General features: G+C 30.8%; 1 protein-coding gene across 1 annotated transcript; it reads right to left on the bottom strand.

Annotated features, from left to right (window-relative positions):
* Window positions 1–144: 144 nt before the first annotated feature.
* On the bottom strand, window positions 145–17,625 carry LOC112688440. The gene is given in 16 exon segments (XM_025561615.1): window positions 145–696; window positions 6,609–6,764; window positions 7,999–8,082; window positions 8,183–8,387; window positions 9,085–9,425; window positions 9,487–9,619; window positions 9,919–10,104; window positions 10,176–10,276; window positions 10,613–10,813; window positions 11,194–11,464; window positions 11,556–11,809; window positions 12,379–12,669; window positions 15,352–15,489; window positions 16,379–16,604; window positions 17,320–17,411; window positions 17,488–17,625. Coding segments are annotated over 16 exon segments (3,369 nt in total).
* Window positions 17,626–17,855: the final 230 nt, after the last annotated feature.

Genomic DNA, 17,855 nt, shown 5'->3' with positions numbered 1-17,855 from the left:
GCCAGCTTAACAATGAAAACGGCCATAAAACCTTTCTCTTTTCGATTGGTTAGTAAAAAATGAAAATAAAACTATTGTGCGTAAAAAAAAAAGTTGAAATGAAAAACTACTCTTTTTATATATTTTAATGTATTTACCTTATGATTATTGTGCATTGTTTCTCGGTGTTATTATGTTATCAATGGTTTTGGTATAATTATTGTTATCGACGGGAATGCTTTGGATAGTAGCAGTAGGAGTTTTCATGAGGACAAAACCTAGTACGTAGAACCAGTGGAGAATCGATTGGCCGACGTGCACGTTGATTTTTGCCACGTAAACTTGACGCCAAAAGATTATTCTACCGGGAACGAGGTCGGTTTCGTCTTCGACGGCAAAGGATAAAATGTCTTGCACCGGAACGAGTTTTTCAACAGGACGATCCGAGGGCTTAAAAGTCACCTCAACGTTACGCACGTCGTTGGGATTTAGCTGAAACCACAAGGGTTTGCCATTGTTTCCCAGGTCGAATGCACCGTCGCCTACTAGTTCTGTCCAGTCCGGTCCGTTGAATCGCAAAACCGCAGTCGAACGATCTTCTAGTCGCAATCCTTCCGTGAACTTGTAAGATTCGTCGTCAGTCATCGCATCCAAACGCTGCTTTGTCCATTCTAATTGCACGTTAAACCGGAAGCCAGTGCCGCTGGTATTTGTCACCTTTTTAATTATGATTTCTTATTACGCTTTGCGGAAATCATATTTTTTTGTGGATTTATTTTATGTGATAATAAAGCGAAATACTATATACCTAAGACTTTTCGATCACATTATTGTGTCTTGGAGAGGAATTGATTAGTACATAATATGATACCTGCATATATTGGTGAAGTGATAAATTATAATTTTGGTTTGTAATTTACAAAAACGATAAAGACCATATATATGTACTTATAATTCTTTTAGACATTAGTTATTTCGGATTAGGATAAAATATTAGACTAGATATTATAGTTATATATATTTTTAACAGTAAGTTGTGCTTATAACTAGATATTTTTGTATTACTCACAAGATGGACGGAGCAAAAGTACACGGATATTGGGGTGAATGTAATACTGACCAGTGAGCAATTAAGAGTAATAATTTTAAACAGTTGCTTGAGAAATGAATTTTATTCTCTTGATATAATTCACAAGTGATCTTATTAATACATTTCTTTATAGGTCGTAAAAAATAATATTTCTTAATAGGTGTTTCAATAATTGTGGATTTTCATCAATAAACTGCACCAACAGTTTCCCGCTATATCTTATTAAATCGGATTTCAAATACTTGATTATTGAAAAAAAAAACTAATAATGTTATGATTTTTTCAAGCAAGCAGGGAAGCGTTTAGTTTATATATTTTTTAATTTAATGAAAATTTTAACTTCAGATTTTAAAATTTAATGCAACTTAATGATCATCTAATAAAACTTGAAAATTTTAGGTAAACCTAAAACACTTAAAACGTTTTCACAAAAACTATTATTAATATAATACTAATATTAATATTTGTTTTCCTAGGTACTTAGTAAATCACACACTTAAGTAGGAATATTACCTATAAATCCAAACTCTTTCTTTCTGTCCGATTGTACATTTAGTTAGCTATCGTAGACTTTATGAAAAAAATAATCATTTTTATACTGTTAACATGAAGTCATTTAAAGTTCAACATTGCAGCAAGAATCTTCAAATTTTATAATTATATTTATTTTTAAATATTTTCATACACTATTAAGAATCATCAATAGATATATATTTTTTTTATTATAAATTTATGAAAAAAATTTATATTTATAATAATTATTATATCTATACACTATAACCAAAAGTTATTTGAAAAAATAACTAAAATATAACAATCTAGAAAGGTTTATATCGTCTAGTACTTGGTCTTTACTGTTTATTATCATGGTTATTATTTTTCTTGTTATATTATTATTTATATTTTTTTACTAGAATAACACGGTTTATTTGAACCGACTATTCTTAGAAATACTGCGTAAATGCAAAAAAAAAAAAAAAACGACGAACGGAAATATTGGAAACTGCATGATAATAATAACAACGTGTACATTAGTTGGTCTTTATGACCTTAAAAAACTCAGGTATATATATACATTATAGAAGTGGAAAAAATTACTTATTTGCGTTTAAGTTGCATTTTATAAAAAACTAATCACTTTTTTGATAATAAATTAAAGTAAAATAAAATTCAAAGTCAAAACCGTTTTAGTTTATATAAATTTACTTTTTTTTTTTTTTTTTAATGGTTTCAATACAAATTTTCTTATAATTTGTATAAGATAATGATTTATCTCAACTTATATTTAAGTATAATTTATTTTAAAGTGGATTTTAAAAAAAAATAAAAATATTATCGTTGCATATATTTTTATATTTTAAACCTAAATGGTTAAACAAGTTGAGAAGGTTAAAACAAATTTTTTAAGTAATCTATGTAAACACCGAGTTAATATGAGAGATTATGAGTACTAAACTCATGATGTTATCGACCAAATGCGCCTGTGGATTATTCAATTAAATTGTTATGTTGTTATTATTAAACTTTTGTAAATCAAAACGTAAACTTTTCGTCAGTTTCAATTCGAGATAATGATTTTGAAGTCTGAGCTTAATTACAAGTAATGTCCAAAAAATCAGTTTTCAGGGCGTCAGAGAAAAATATAGGGGGGGGGGTAAGGGGGTCAGTTGACTCCCAGTTAATATTTGTTGACAAAATTCTGAAAAGAATTCTCATATTTTTCAAGTGTGCTGACTATAAGTGGAAATTAATAATAGAATGAAGCAAATATCCAAGTTGCAACCCTCCAAATTACGCCACTAGTTTAACTGTGTATTGCAGTAAATCATCTCTACGCCGCACCACATGTAAAACGAAATTTTCCATAAAATAAAATATTAATGTTTCCGGATGTAATTATGAATAAACTTAAAAACATATAATCTTATGATAATTTTTTGTTTTCTTGTTACAAGGTATTCAATAATAATCCAGTTTCAGTCTTAATAAAATGTATTATAAATTTATAACATTTATTTATTTTATTTATTATTATTTATAATTATTTATATTATTTATTTTTTATTTATTGTATTTATTAATTATATTAAATTTATTGTTAGGCTATTTAATGGCCTTTTGAAATAGCCTGAATCACGGTTCACTAACAGTGGATCCACCCCTGAGTACAGGTAAAATATGTGGAAAATAATATTTATAACACCGTACACGCTACATCAGCCTACGTATGCTATATTGTTATCGATTGTTTTCTTCTGAATCCACCACAAAATTGCACGGTACTAATTGTTAAATTGTTAAAAAAAATAAATAAAAGTAACCTCGTGGCACATACGTCGATATTATATACGTCAATTGTATTACAATCAGTGATGTTCCCATCCATTTTATTGAGAGTATACTATGCCAACGAGTGTTTGAATATGGAAATTTTTATTATACGGTGATGGTGGTTGGGAAAGGGTTGTAAACATTAACGAAAAACTGAAATGTATACATTTTTATTTTTTACAGAATTAGAAATTAAAATTATTTAAATAAATTGATACCGTCGTAGTACACCGTCAATAATTAGGTACTTAATATAATAATAATAGTAATATACTAAAGGCCAGGCAAAATAATATCTAAATTAGATCGTGTAAAACGAATTAAATTTAATACTTCTCCGCAAAGTGCTCGAGTCCTAAGAACATGCGTAGTATATCCTTGAATTTTCAAAATAATTTTGAGAGTAAACGGCGTATATGTAGTATATCCTATGGGAACACCACTGATCACAATGATATTTTGTATAAATTGTATTTAAATAAGCCCACACGATACTGTATCATATTGTACCGTGCTTTTTGGTCGAAAAACATACTCGTATCCTTACTAGTGGCGCACGCCGGCCCGTTTGCTGTTTGATGAGCGGACGTTGCAAACCACGGTTATCACGTATCCGCGTACTGACCGTGGTGCGAACGGTACCTACATAATAATATGTGCGCCAAAAACGGTTTAAATCTTAATATTTCACGCCGGGTCCAACCGATTTGGATATATGCGGTTAATATATGGTTGCGGTCACGATCTAAATATTATTGTCGTTCGGAAAAAATAAAGTGTAATAATATATTCGTAATGGTTATTACGATTCAACTGACGAACAACTTTCCGCGAACCTATTTCGTTATGCTCGCTTTGCTATTGTTATTAGTTGCGTATGGATCGCGGTAGTGTCGGCCTGGTCATGGACGCTAGGCCACGAACGCGTCCGGGGACATCGACTGAGTTTGTGTGGAGGGGCCTTAACTTCTAAAGATTTGTAAATTATCATGATAATCACCGTAATTGATATATTTTTATGGTTTTAATTTCCTGGCAGGCTTTAGTGAACTAAAAAAAATTCCTGTCATACAAAAAAATCAACTGTACATTTTGTATATCGTTAAAAAAATATCGAATTTTATATCATAAGGTATTATTTACTTATATACTAGTTATATAACATTGTAGTAATTTAAATAATGACGTTAACTATATAGTTAATAAATAAATATTTTAAATAAAGGAATATTAAAAATTATAATATTTTGCACTATTTAAGTATATAAGTAGGTACATTTTATGATTTTACGAGAAAACATTTTTGAGGACTTTTTTTGAATAAACGAACCCTTTAAGTGCCAAGCCGACATTAAATCACGGTATAGTTAAATCACTGTATAATTGCACACCTATGTTGTTTTTTTATGTTATACTCGAAAACCTAATCTAATCAGACCCCTAGAGTTCGATTGTTGGATTATATTTTTTCGTTATGGCCTGAAGCTAAACCATATCTAGGAGTTAAAATTCTACAAGAAATAGACAACTTGTGTATAACATCGATTTCGCGTCAATTTTGCAATGAATCTGTCTTGGCACGTTAATTTTACAACGGGCCAATTGGACAAATGTCTATTAAAACTCGTTTGAAACATATGACTCGTACACAGGGACGGCGCGAGGGGGTGGGCAATAGGAGCAGTTGCCCAGGATCCAGCGCCTTAAATTATAATTAAGGCCCCGCGGTTCTGATTTAACTGAACTTAAAATATTATATTAATATAAATGATAGGACCCAACATTTATTTTGCCCAGGGCCTCGCAAACTCTAGCACCGTCACTGCTTGTACACGATGTTGGAATACGTCGCGGATTAATTATTTTGAAGGTTTGGATTCATTTCGTAGAAATTCAACGAACCCAAGGTTTGATGAAAATCAAATATTATTGTACGTATAGGTAGCAATTGGAAATTCTTAAGAAGCTCAGGACAGACGTGCGGGGCGGTGTCCTGACAACACAGTATAAAAACGCCGTGTGTCACTGTATTACATCTGCACGTTCGAATATATTATGTTAGTCCGTACATTGTCCGGTCATAATAAAATACATATATTGTGCATACCGCGAGAGTTTACCTATAATATATCATTGTTATGTTTCCATTAAAACGCGTCGGTTAGTAATACTATTATTATTATGTGTTGAAAAAAAAAATGTACTTCGATATGACATAATGTTGTAGTGTTGTCACTACTTGGAATATTCTCAAGACAGTAATTATTATTAATATCGCTTTTTATGGAAAGAAATCTCATACATAATATTTTGAAGAAATATGTTGTGTGTACGGAGGTGGTATTTTGATACGCTACATTACAGTTATTATACATAGTGTGTCTATCACAGTACCAGAACCGCAACAGTTCGTATTTCATTTTTTTCCCTTCTATCATCCATTAATATATACTTATTTGTTACTATACCATTATGATAAGTGTTTTATGATGGAATGTATAATTAGTTAATCATTTGTTCAATTTTGAGAACATTTTACTTATGATTTTTCCGTTCTGATCCGATCTATAGTTATTAATTGTTGCTCGAAACTTTTGCCGCAGTTTTTTACCAAAGAAAAATCAATATAAAAAAAGAAAATGTTGGACCTATATAAACTTTTTTCACTTTATCCAGAATGTTATCGTGCAGTACAAGACATATACGAATCACAATATTGCAGTTGATCGCTGCAACGACGATTTTACCGCAGATAATATAGTACAAAAATATAATTTTAAGCTAACAGTCTAATAGTTGTGTAATAAATTTTAATTCCCGTTATTTTACAGTCAGTTTCCGAGCGCATTTTATATTGATAATGGATAATAAACAATAATGAATCGATGACTCAAAAATACTATCGCGTCACGTCGCGTTCAATAAATATTACGGCGGGTAACAGGTGTATGTAATATTTTTCACACACTCGGACTGTATGTATCATGAAACCTATTGTTTTCCAATGCATGTATGTGAAACATGTTACACCAATCACCGCTGATGTGTAGCGTTATTGGACGACGAGGAGGGGAGGGGGATTATTTTCTGTCATGTTCTACGGTAATAGTGGACAACCGTTTGATCTTAGTAAACTACGAACAATCGTGTGTGTGCACACATGCGTCTGAAACAAGCTGTAAATAATTGATTTCCGCGCGAAAATTACCTGAAAAATGAATTTGCTGTCCGAGTGTTCGTGCGTGGTATGTATTATGTTGAAGATACCGCCGGGCGTGATGTCGCACGTCGGCCTCAGACCGCAGCCCGACAACTTGACCGTTAGCCGCGTCGTCTCCGATGTGACCTCCAAGGTTTCGTTCACCTTTTTTTCAGGACGCAACAAATAATTATAGTCGCCTATTGATTCAAGATAATACGCGAAGGGTAGGTTTAGTTCCACGCAATAATAATAATACACAATCATGGTCTATGGTGTTTTATTGCAAACCAACTTTAGTCAAATAAAAAACTTATAACACGCCATTAAAACCGATGATTTGACCTTTGTCGTTTTACTTCTTGGATCAGATATTAGAACAGAAAAATGTTAGTGTCAAATCATACTATTTAGAAATTGTGTTAGTATCACTAGAGTGGCAATATATTTTTGTCGTATTATTGCTATACATTTGAATACAATGATGAACGTCGTGTTAAAAAAACTTTTTTCACCAAGGTTGTGTTGCTGTATTATACGTATTGAATACTTGATTTTAAAATAGTGTACAATACAATATATGAAGATTTTTACACGAATTATGTTATACGATATAAATACAGAAAAAGAAACTTAAAGATTACCTAAAAGAGTGTCTATATTTTCTTGAAGAAAAACGAATCATGAATTGTTGGCATTTTCAAAAAGAACGAATAAGTTTATTTTAAATTTTCATGAAATAGAGGTAAAATAATAATAAAATAAAATAATAATTAGTTTATCTAAACTTCAATGTTAGTAAGAATAAAAAATTGGTCAAGCAAAATTATTTAATGTGCATTAGCAAGAATTGGGTAACATAACGGGTCATGATTATCTTTCCTTTAGATCTGTTGTCACATAATATCAGTACCTACTCATTTAATGATTAAAACCTATTCAAATTCTTCCGTGTAAAGTATTATTTTCTAAGTTTTTAATATTTTCATGTATTGTTACAATTATTTTATACACATATAGTACTCAAATTATTACGGGAAAAATGATATGATCTTGTTTGTCATATTTCCGATCAATTAAGATAAGATATTACATGAAACTGAACGATTTGGTTACAAGAAAGTAAAAAAATTACGAGATTAATACATTCAAGTGTCTTCACTTAGAATCTCAAGAGTTTTACGATATGCTCGGCGTACTTAATCATAATAAAAGTAATATATTTGATATGTAAAGAGGAATTCCAAGTTATACTATAGGATGTAGAAAACGTAATTACGCTGATCGAATGTGATACGATTTTTAACAATTTTGTATACAAATCAAAGATTTTGATGAAATTGTTAGGATTATAATGATGGGAGGACAATAAATAAATAGTTATTAAAAAGTCGCTTACCGTCGATTCGTGTTCGGGCGTAAACAATACTTTGATAGGCATCGTAACACCCGGAGATAGCAACTGCGACTCGCCGTTCAGAGCCTAATAATGTAGTAATTCATCGTTAGATTTATTATACGTTTTAAATCGGCAATAATGGCTTATAAAGCTGTAATGAATATGATAATATTAATAATAATACGAATGAACAGAAGAAAGGTCCGATCGGGTCCGGCAGAGAGATCTTCAACGGGACCGGGCGCTCTGTTACGTTTCGCACAAACAGCAATTGCTCGTGACGGACGTTCATGGTGCATCTGCCGAAATGTATTCGATCGGCAAACAAGATTATGTTCGGCCTCATTGTCGGGCACACAACACTTAGCTTCAACGATCCCGTGTCAAATCTTAACGCGCACATAAATTCACGGGTGTCAATAACGTGCACGTATTGTACATAAATACGTATTACGTAACGATGTGCGCGCGTCCCGCGAATCCGAAAAATTACTACTATCAGAAGGCAAACGGCCAAATCGACGTCGCGTAAGGGTACGCGGGTCCTGATACCGGATGTTATTACGTGCACGGCACGAGATAACATCCCAGACGCAATCCGTTCAAGTTGTTCAATCGATGTGTCGTCGATTGAAAGCCCCCGTTTTGTACCGAAATCAGAGTTGTTTTTTTTAATAGTTAAAAATAATAAATCGACAACTGTGTTTTAAATTTATTAATTTATAGTTTTACATTTTTCAGTCAAATTTATTTTCCTACTGAAATCGTTAACAACGTCACAATCAAAGACGGTTGATCAAAATTACTATATCTGAACATTATTATAAAAAAAAGTAAAAAAAATATAATTATCATTATTTTTTAACAATATTACAAACTTAATAGATCCATCAGCTTATAACGAGTAAAATATATTATATATGAACACAAGCATGTTAAAAACACGAATAAATGGAGAAAAAAAGCTACTTCTATGTTCAATATCGAAGTGCCAACTACTTTTGTTTCCTTTCTATGTATTCGCATTGGTTACCAGTAAAATATAAATTGATTATTTAATTGGTACTTAAATAATAAATACAATACCCAAAATATTCGATTGATTTTTTGTTAATAAATTGTACAAAGCACACAGCGGAAATAATTTTCGTTTGGTCCGTTAGCTTGGAATAAAATGTTCGGTTAGCTTCGAATAATCTGATTTGATCGTGAGTTAATGGTCCATTAACCTGACCAATCAAAAGGTTTCATTTAATATTTGGTAAACAGTGGTAACCAAAAAAATATACTTGGTTTAGATAGTGATATTCATGTTTTAAAATTTGATTGACATCAATATTCTCTGACACAAAATCGAGACATTTCTTATACATATTTTTTAATTTGTGATCAAATTTCGGCCGAAGTACGACACAAATTTTAATTACCTGTAAAAAATAATTTTAAAATAAAATCGGGAATCATTACCGGTTTGAATAGTTAAATAACATCTTTCGATTGTAGAATTCCATTTTTCGGCTTAAACTCTACAGAAGGGTCGTCCGAAACGAACTCGAATCTAATCTTGAAATCCAGGAACGATTTTATATTACGTTCAGATACAGACGACAAGTTTGATGCTCTTGAGATATTGACAAAGATAATAATTCATATCAAATAATTCATTATTTCATCATTAATGTTGTTGTGAGCACTATAGGCGCAAATAGTTCTGGGTGGGAGTGGGATGCTATTGTCGTCACCAAAAGTATTAAATAAATAATAAGTAATAAGTAATAAATTAAGTAAGTAACTTTAAGTTGGTAATTTTTCATGTAACTAAAGGTTCAATTGAATAAACATGTATGGTATGGTGCTTTTAAATACGCCCATTTCTCCATGTGCGCCTATAGGTAAGAAAATTGTTTTCACTAAATTTACCTCAAATCGATATTAAACGTCGAAAAGGATGTGTGCGGAGTTTTTTCAAAAATGATTTTCTGAACGGAAAGTTCTACAGGAATCTCGTGTATTTTCGCGTTGCAAATCATTGTAGCTTCTTTTACAATGGAATTTCTAATCGACGAATTTACTTTGACAACGTTCATAAGTCTCTGCATCTGTATTCTGGGTCATACGTCATAATATAGCTTAAGTCATATGTCGACTGAAAACCAACGCGCCAAAAATATACGAACTTATCCGGGCCATGGTCTAATTCGTAGGTATAATTGATGCTTGCTGTCGATTTATTATATTCATTAACAGTTGATATTTCTTCAGTAGCTGTTTCGTAAATCTGGAAGAAAATGAAAGGTTTTCCAAGTAATTGCGAAAACATTTAGAATCGATATATTTATACAACCAATTGTCGAAACCGTTGGTCCATAAACGATTTTTGACAATCGATATCATACTATGCAACCGTTAATTATTATATCGAATTGATTGTTAAAAATCATCAACCATGCCAATATTAACAATTACTAAAAGAAAATTTTACAAAGATGGAGATAAATAGTAATTTATGTTGTTATAATTTGATCGGTAAATTAATTTATTATTTTAAAACTATAGTCTAACCTTATTGAATCTTTGTATATTGCGCTCTAACTAGAAATATGTACAATCTTACTTGTTCGGTTGTCTCGGCTTCAGAGAAAATTTTGTCTGCATTCAAACCAGTAATTGTACTACATGTTATTATGAAATCATCTTCAAACATATGAACGTCTCGAGGTAACATTTTTGGTATTTTAGGACTGTAATGCACGTGCAGACAGATAATTTCACCAGAAAATATAGTTCCAAATGCAGTTGGGTGTATGGAAACCATCTAAAAATATTTCATATCTCTAAGTCAGTCAAATATCTTAAAAAATTTGAAAAAATAATAAAAAAAAGTAGTCGTTAGAAACAATCGGGAGAAATATATTGGTTTTAAAATACGTTTTATTTTAGATAAAAATTTGTGATTATTTTTTACATAGTTATTTATATACAAATTTATATGTAAGAAATAATTTTTATACAGGAATTTGGATACAAATAATGCTTTTAACATCGTTTCTCCTTTGGTGTTAAAAATGCGTTCCTTAACCCATAATTTGATGAACATTAATAAATCTGTAAGTTATTTTATGAGTTTCTGTTGATCACGTTGGCATCTAATTATTACTAACGAACAATTTTTCGTTTTTATAAAATCCTTATTACCTCCGGCAAATCCAAAAATCCATAATTCATCGGAGTCCTTGAATAGTTGGCCAATGCAACACTACGGACAACCGTTTCCGTCGTGTTGACCGTTCCGAAATCCAAACGGTCAGGCGTCAGCTTTAAACCAAACGGCGAAGTCACCACGGCGAAGATAAGTACTTCGCACCAAGTCTTAGAGTTGGATGGATATACTCGGATGGGGAACTTTAAGAAACCGCTGTCCGCGTCAAAGAATATCGCACAGTCGTCCGACCATATAATATCGTATCTAAAAATTATACCCATAGTATATTTTGTCATTACAAACAAATATTTTTTTTTAGGTTTGTTAAAATAATGACAACAATAATGAAAATCACTTCAGATGTAGTCGCACGGACACTTCAAGCGAGGAATTGGCTCTAAGGTATCCCTTCGAGTGGCTGAGTTTCACGTGTCTGAAAAGTCCTCTGTTGGGCAGTTTGATCTCGTATGGCATCATCACTCTGCTGCTGTTCTGAACCCGAAAACCGACCACTTGCTCGGAGCTTGTTAAATAGCAAATTCCGGCGTCAATAACGTCAGGTATTACGATTAGCTCTTGTTCTTTGATGTAACCGATGACGTTCACTCCCTGGAACGAAAACGTCATGTGAGTGCCACTGCATAATCGAACCGCGCAAGTTAAAAACACATTTTTAGGAACATAAGGTCTTGATATAAGTCGCCACCGCTGTCATGTATGGTATACGTGGGATGGCCAGAGTACAATTTCTTGGAAAATTATCAGAAGTAAAAAGGTTAGCTTTAAAAAAGTAATTGTCTCTTTGATGGACGACTTGATCTAGAATATAGATAGGTATACTAAAAACGTATTTAATAGATATAAATTATAATAAATGGACTCTAGTCAAGTCCGTAGCCAGGGGTATTAAGAGTTTAGGTCCCCGACATTTTTTCTTAAAATATAATTAAACGATTTTAACGCCTATAATATTTGAAATTGTAAAATTTGCCAGTTAAAAAACTTTTTTATACCCTCGTTATTCATAAATGTTTATCACACCACTGTCATTACACATGTACAATGTACATTTTCCATAAATCACTCATAGTCTTGATCTTAGATACTTGTTTGACATCTTACAGTTCAATATTCAGTTGTGTCAGAGAATAATATAGTTCAGAACGTTGCGTTTTTACCTGATTAGGAATGTCATGGTCCGTGCTGTCGAACGTGATCACAAACGATTCGGAGACCGTAGAGTGCGCAAAGTTCTGGTTGAAAATAACCGGTACTCTTACGGACCCTTTAGCCGGTAGCAACACGTTGGTGTTATTCCTCCACCTGAAGTAAGTGAACATTTTACGAACGACGGATCCGATGATATCTTTAAATATGTTCTTATCAATTTTCGCGGCATTTGCGGTACAATTCAACGCGGCCATGTGCTTTGTTAACCCGTCTAAAAATAACTGAACGTCACTGTCACGCTGTGCGCCGCACAATAATGTAACATAAAATTTAAACTTATATCTATACCATTCAGATTGTCCTGAGATGGTCGGATTTTTCCGAGAGGCAGACCGGACAATACAAAAACATTATTTTCTGCAATAATACATTTTTAAAACGAATTATGATTATTTACGCTTCTCGAAACATTTTTTCAAAGATCAACTGTCCGTATAAACTTACAATTATTCGAAGAAACACGAGTGATTTGTAGTTGCAATATCGATGATAATCATCAACGTACTTGCGAAGTAAATTAAAATTGAATAAATCAACGCGAAAGCCTCGAGATATTTCAAAAATATAATTTATTTTCTTTTACGTTTTTTAGAGCCTTTCGCATATAATTACGCTAATTCAGTTCGTCGATTATAAACAATAGTCGACGATGATCAGTAAACATGTTGGGATTGAAGTTATATTCAAAAAAAATGATCACTGTTTACGATCATTCGAATAATATATCAAAGTTGAATACAAAAATATTATGGACATTTCGTAAAAGACTACATAAATGAGGAAGGACTTTCATAACGGAGAAAATGACTTTCAATAATTATAGATTCAACTCTGCAGTAGGTGTGTATTTGAAGAATATATATTTCATCAGTATTTTATGCAATGATTTAAATTCAGCACTAGCATATAATGAAGGTTATAATATTATTGTTATATAGTTACTTACCGGAATCACGTCGTGTGGTCTGATACTCTGCCTCTTTGAGCACGCTAAATACGCAATCAGCATCACCGTTGTTTTTTAAGATTAAATATTTCTTAGGATTGATATTTATGTTCGAGTCATTAGCTAGTGGGAAACTGAAATTAATGTATGTAGTTAGTCTAGGGCATGAGTTAAAAATATTATAATACTTTTCTGAAGCAAGATGAAAACATTTTTTTTCTTAATTTTATCAATTTATATGAATAAAAATTCTACACTTTTTTTTAGTAAAAAATCGTTATAATCAAATAAATTCAGTAAATACAAAAAAAAGTTTTCATTTTTAGTTTTTAAATATATTTTTTACTAAAAGTAAAAACAAATGTTTTATTAGTGTGTAAAAGCAAAAGTATATATATAAAAAGATTTAAAATGTATACGATTTTTATTATGGATAACAATATGGTCGAGAATAAACTAAAGTCGATACGGGTAGTAACCAGATTTTGAACCCCGGGGTATCCATAAAAATTTGACACTGGGTACAAAATGAATCTACACCTCGTAGAATTATGAATTAATTTGGAATTAATGAATAGGTAAGTAAAATATTTGTTAAGATTGAACTTGATTTATATTTATATTTTATCTTTAAACATTATTTATGAGGAATAAAAATTGGAAATTGAAATATGTATTTTTAATTTTTATCGGTTGGCAGGTATGCTTAGAAGTTAGAATAGTCTTTTCTGAATAGTCACTAGTCTAGAAACATGTTAGTTGTTTTTAAAAAAGAATTATGTGTGATGTATTTTTGTATACATTGTCAATAATTGTTTTTGATATTTAAATAAATATATTTTATTAATTCTTTTTGTTTTCATTAGTAATTTTCATTAGTTATCATTATTATTATATTATCATATTATTTGTGCAATGTTCTTTATTGCTGTCTTTATTCTCGAATGCTTTTTAAAATTTAATAATTATCATGAATAAGTAACTTTCTATTATTTAACTTACTTAACTAATTTTTGTTTATATTTCTAAAGTATAATGTAAATTAATTTATGATTAATATTAGTTTATTAATATCGTTATCTTATTATTTACAAATACCTTCGTTGGGAGCTGGCTTTTTTTCTTTGTTTTATTTTCAATGACATTATTTATTATTTTTATCACTGAAACTTATTGTTCTAATTGAAACAGATGACATAATAAAGAATTTTGAGAAAAAAAATTATCTAACGTTTTTATTGTGTACATTTAAGTAGTAAATCATTATTATAATCGATAATCAAACTTGAAAAAAACATAAAACCCGGTTACAACTCGAAAACCTAAACCAGAAAAAACCTAAACCTTATTATAACTCTTTAACCAAAACCCAAGAAAACTTAAAACCCGGTTATAACCCGTTTTAACTTTTTGGAATAAACAAATGAAATAAAATAAAATGTGTGTATTGGAGCAACCGTACGTTATGGTTTCGGTAACCACTACCGGTTCCGGCTTGACTGCGCGAAAGTTCACTGGAATGTGAAACACGGTTTTTACATCCGATCGATCATTGCTGCATTCGAATACCAACTGCACGTTTTTCAAACTCTGGTATATTCTAGTACTCAACAATTCAGCTGGTTTAAATGTCACAGGGAAATCGATCATCATCGCGGGTCGCAAACGACATGGTTTGTCTGATTTTACCTGAACGGAGAGAGGAGAGAGAGAGAGAGAAAAAGATAAATTAAAAATTAAAATGTTAATATATAATATTATAATAATGTAAAAATTGTTAACAGATACAATGTTATAAAAGCAAAAAAAAAAAAGGATAACTCCAGACCGGAGACTTTTTACTTGAAATAAAGGCCACGGACGTAAATGCGTGATTTTAATTAAGAAAAAAAAAAATGAATTTCAATCGAATTCGATCGACGACAGATCATACACTGACGATTGATAAACTGCATTGGTATACAATAATATTTACTTTTATAATATTCATGTCATCTCGAAGCACAGAATTTGGATCAGACAGGTGACTGTAACGGCATAATATGGTGTTCTTACTGCGATTTGTGACTTTAATATGTAGTTTAGAAACTTCATGTGTTGCGTTCGAGTTCACCTAAGATTTAACCATTAGTAAAAATGATTGCGATTTTGGTTACTCCTGCGTGATAAATGTTTACCCTGAACTCGATGTTTTCCGGACTGATGATTAGTCTAGTTTCTACCTTCGGGGTCTCGTAAACGTACTTATTCAAAGAATAATATGTTGATTTATCTATACTCTTTGCGTGCAAACATAATAATATAAAAGGTCTTAATGAGTATAAATACTATTAATGCTCACTTCCCGGTAATGTACTAAGAAGATTAAAAATATAGTGGCCTACTAAAATGAAATACTTAATTTGGACTTGGTCGGATGGTACTACCGAGTGTCTTTCCATAAACAAAACCTCCTTTCCATAATAATTTACACTAATTATACCAATTGCATTGTATAGAATTTAAATAAACATTTTTTTTTAATTAAAAAATGTTATGTACAAATAATTTTTAGCGAACTTATAAAAAACAAACCTTAAAAAAAGCTGTAAAGTTTCGTAACAAATAATGGTAAATATAGACGAAGCATAGAATAAGTGTTGATTTTTTCTTTTTAATACATTATTTAAATTAACAATAGGATTAGCTCTATAAAATACTGACTCCGAGAACCTATGAAATTTCATATCGAAACTCTTAATCAGATGGTTTTTGAATTTCGTAATAGGTTTTTACTTATGGTAAAATATGTAGAATGATCATTTTACAAATAAAATTTTAATTCCTAATTATCTCCTATTTTTTATTACTGTTTACGAAAAATGTTGATGGTACTGATGAAAAATTTTTTGTAAATGATTGTACAAGTAATAGGAAACCCGAGTATTTGTTTCTATCTTAATTTTACTACAATTATCTTGTTGTATTAGTGCTATTAAAATATTATTTATTTATTGTCTCACCATATTCGAATGATCTTTTTCAATTATTGTATCATTTTTTTCTATATTATAATGGACCGTATTTTCGCTGAACAAGACGAAATCGTTACCATCATTAACCACCAACTGCGGTTCTTCCACAATCTTGAGCCTATTTTTTTCCTCTATCATATCGATTTCACGATTTTTCAAATTTAACTCAAGCATTTTAATTTTTTCATCAAGATTTAATCGTTGAGAAACATATCTAATAACATTGAATACATTTAACGATACAGGTTTTAAACATATTTTACTAAATTATGCACATGAGTTAATGGTCACCAAATTTTTCAATTTCTGTAATAGATGTTATTGGTGACGCCCACTTGATCAAAGAATAAAATAAATGTAATATATTTCGTTAGTTAAATGTTATTTTTGATAGTCTAAATTAATATTATAAGTTAATATTTAATATACAATTAGCAAGTATAAAATAAAAATACGAATATTAACATTAAATAGATCTAAATATATAGTTTGAGATAATCTACCTAAATAGTTAAAAATAAATATATGTTAACAAACCTAAATTTAATAAATGTAAACACTATAAACTCACAATATAAAGAGCGGGGAAAATGTTTTTGAGTTATTATTCAATGAGAAAGAATTAGAAAATCATAAAATGTTTATTTTACTACGCCATTACTGTCTGTCAATAAATACAAATAAAAACCAATAATAATAGTATTGCTAATAATGGTATTGTATACCAATGATAATTAATATGATTATTTAGAATATTCATTGATTTTGATTTCACTCTCTAACTGTATAACAACTATAATTTATATATTTTACTATAGTAAAATTTGAGCATGGAAACCATTTATTTATACTATTGATTTATTTTTATTATATTATTCGTTAACGTATGTTAGTTTTATTTAAACTTAAATTGTTTACAATGTACATACTTAATAGGATCACTATCGTCGTGGTAAAATCGATTGTCGTTTATTCTTATGAGATTTTCTGTTCGGTTCACATGAGGTTTACCAAGTCGTTTCTGAAACCATTACAGTGTAGTTATTATTGTCATTTTGTTGCACCGCATAAAAATATTTTTCATTCAAAATTTTTACCCGAGTGATTTGGTTATCACATTCTCGTACCGTCTCGTTGTCCCTCCGCTTAGCCTCCCTCTCGCATTCCATTCGCAATCTGGTGGCTTCCTTAAGTTTGGACAATTGCGTCAGTGGATACTTACGGTGGTTGTACATTGTGGATAGCTAAATGTCACAGGCCGCAGTTTCGACTTTTCCTAATATGTTTGTCGAGTTTTCAGTCGGCGATCCTTCGTCGTCGTTGTCGCGATCAATTCGTTTAAAATTCGTGTTTAAAAATACTGTGTAAACAATCTACCAGGACTTTTCGCCCCGAGGACTCAAATATTTTCCAATACTTGGACTCGTTTACGAAAAGAAAACAAATAAAAGTCAGATAAGATATA

This window comes from Sipha flava, unplaced genomic scaffold, assembly GCF_003268045.1.
Source record: "Sipha flava isolate LNK unplaced genomic scaffold, YSA_version1 110_pilon_pilon, whole genome shotgun sequence".
NCBI classification, from domain to species: Eukaryota; Metazoa; Arthropoda; class Insecta; order Hemiptera; family Aphididae; genus Sipha; species Sipha flava.
Note: the sequence above shows the minus strand (reverse complement) of the source record. Positions and strands in the feature narration are given on the sequence as shown.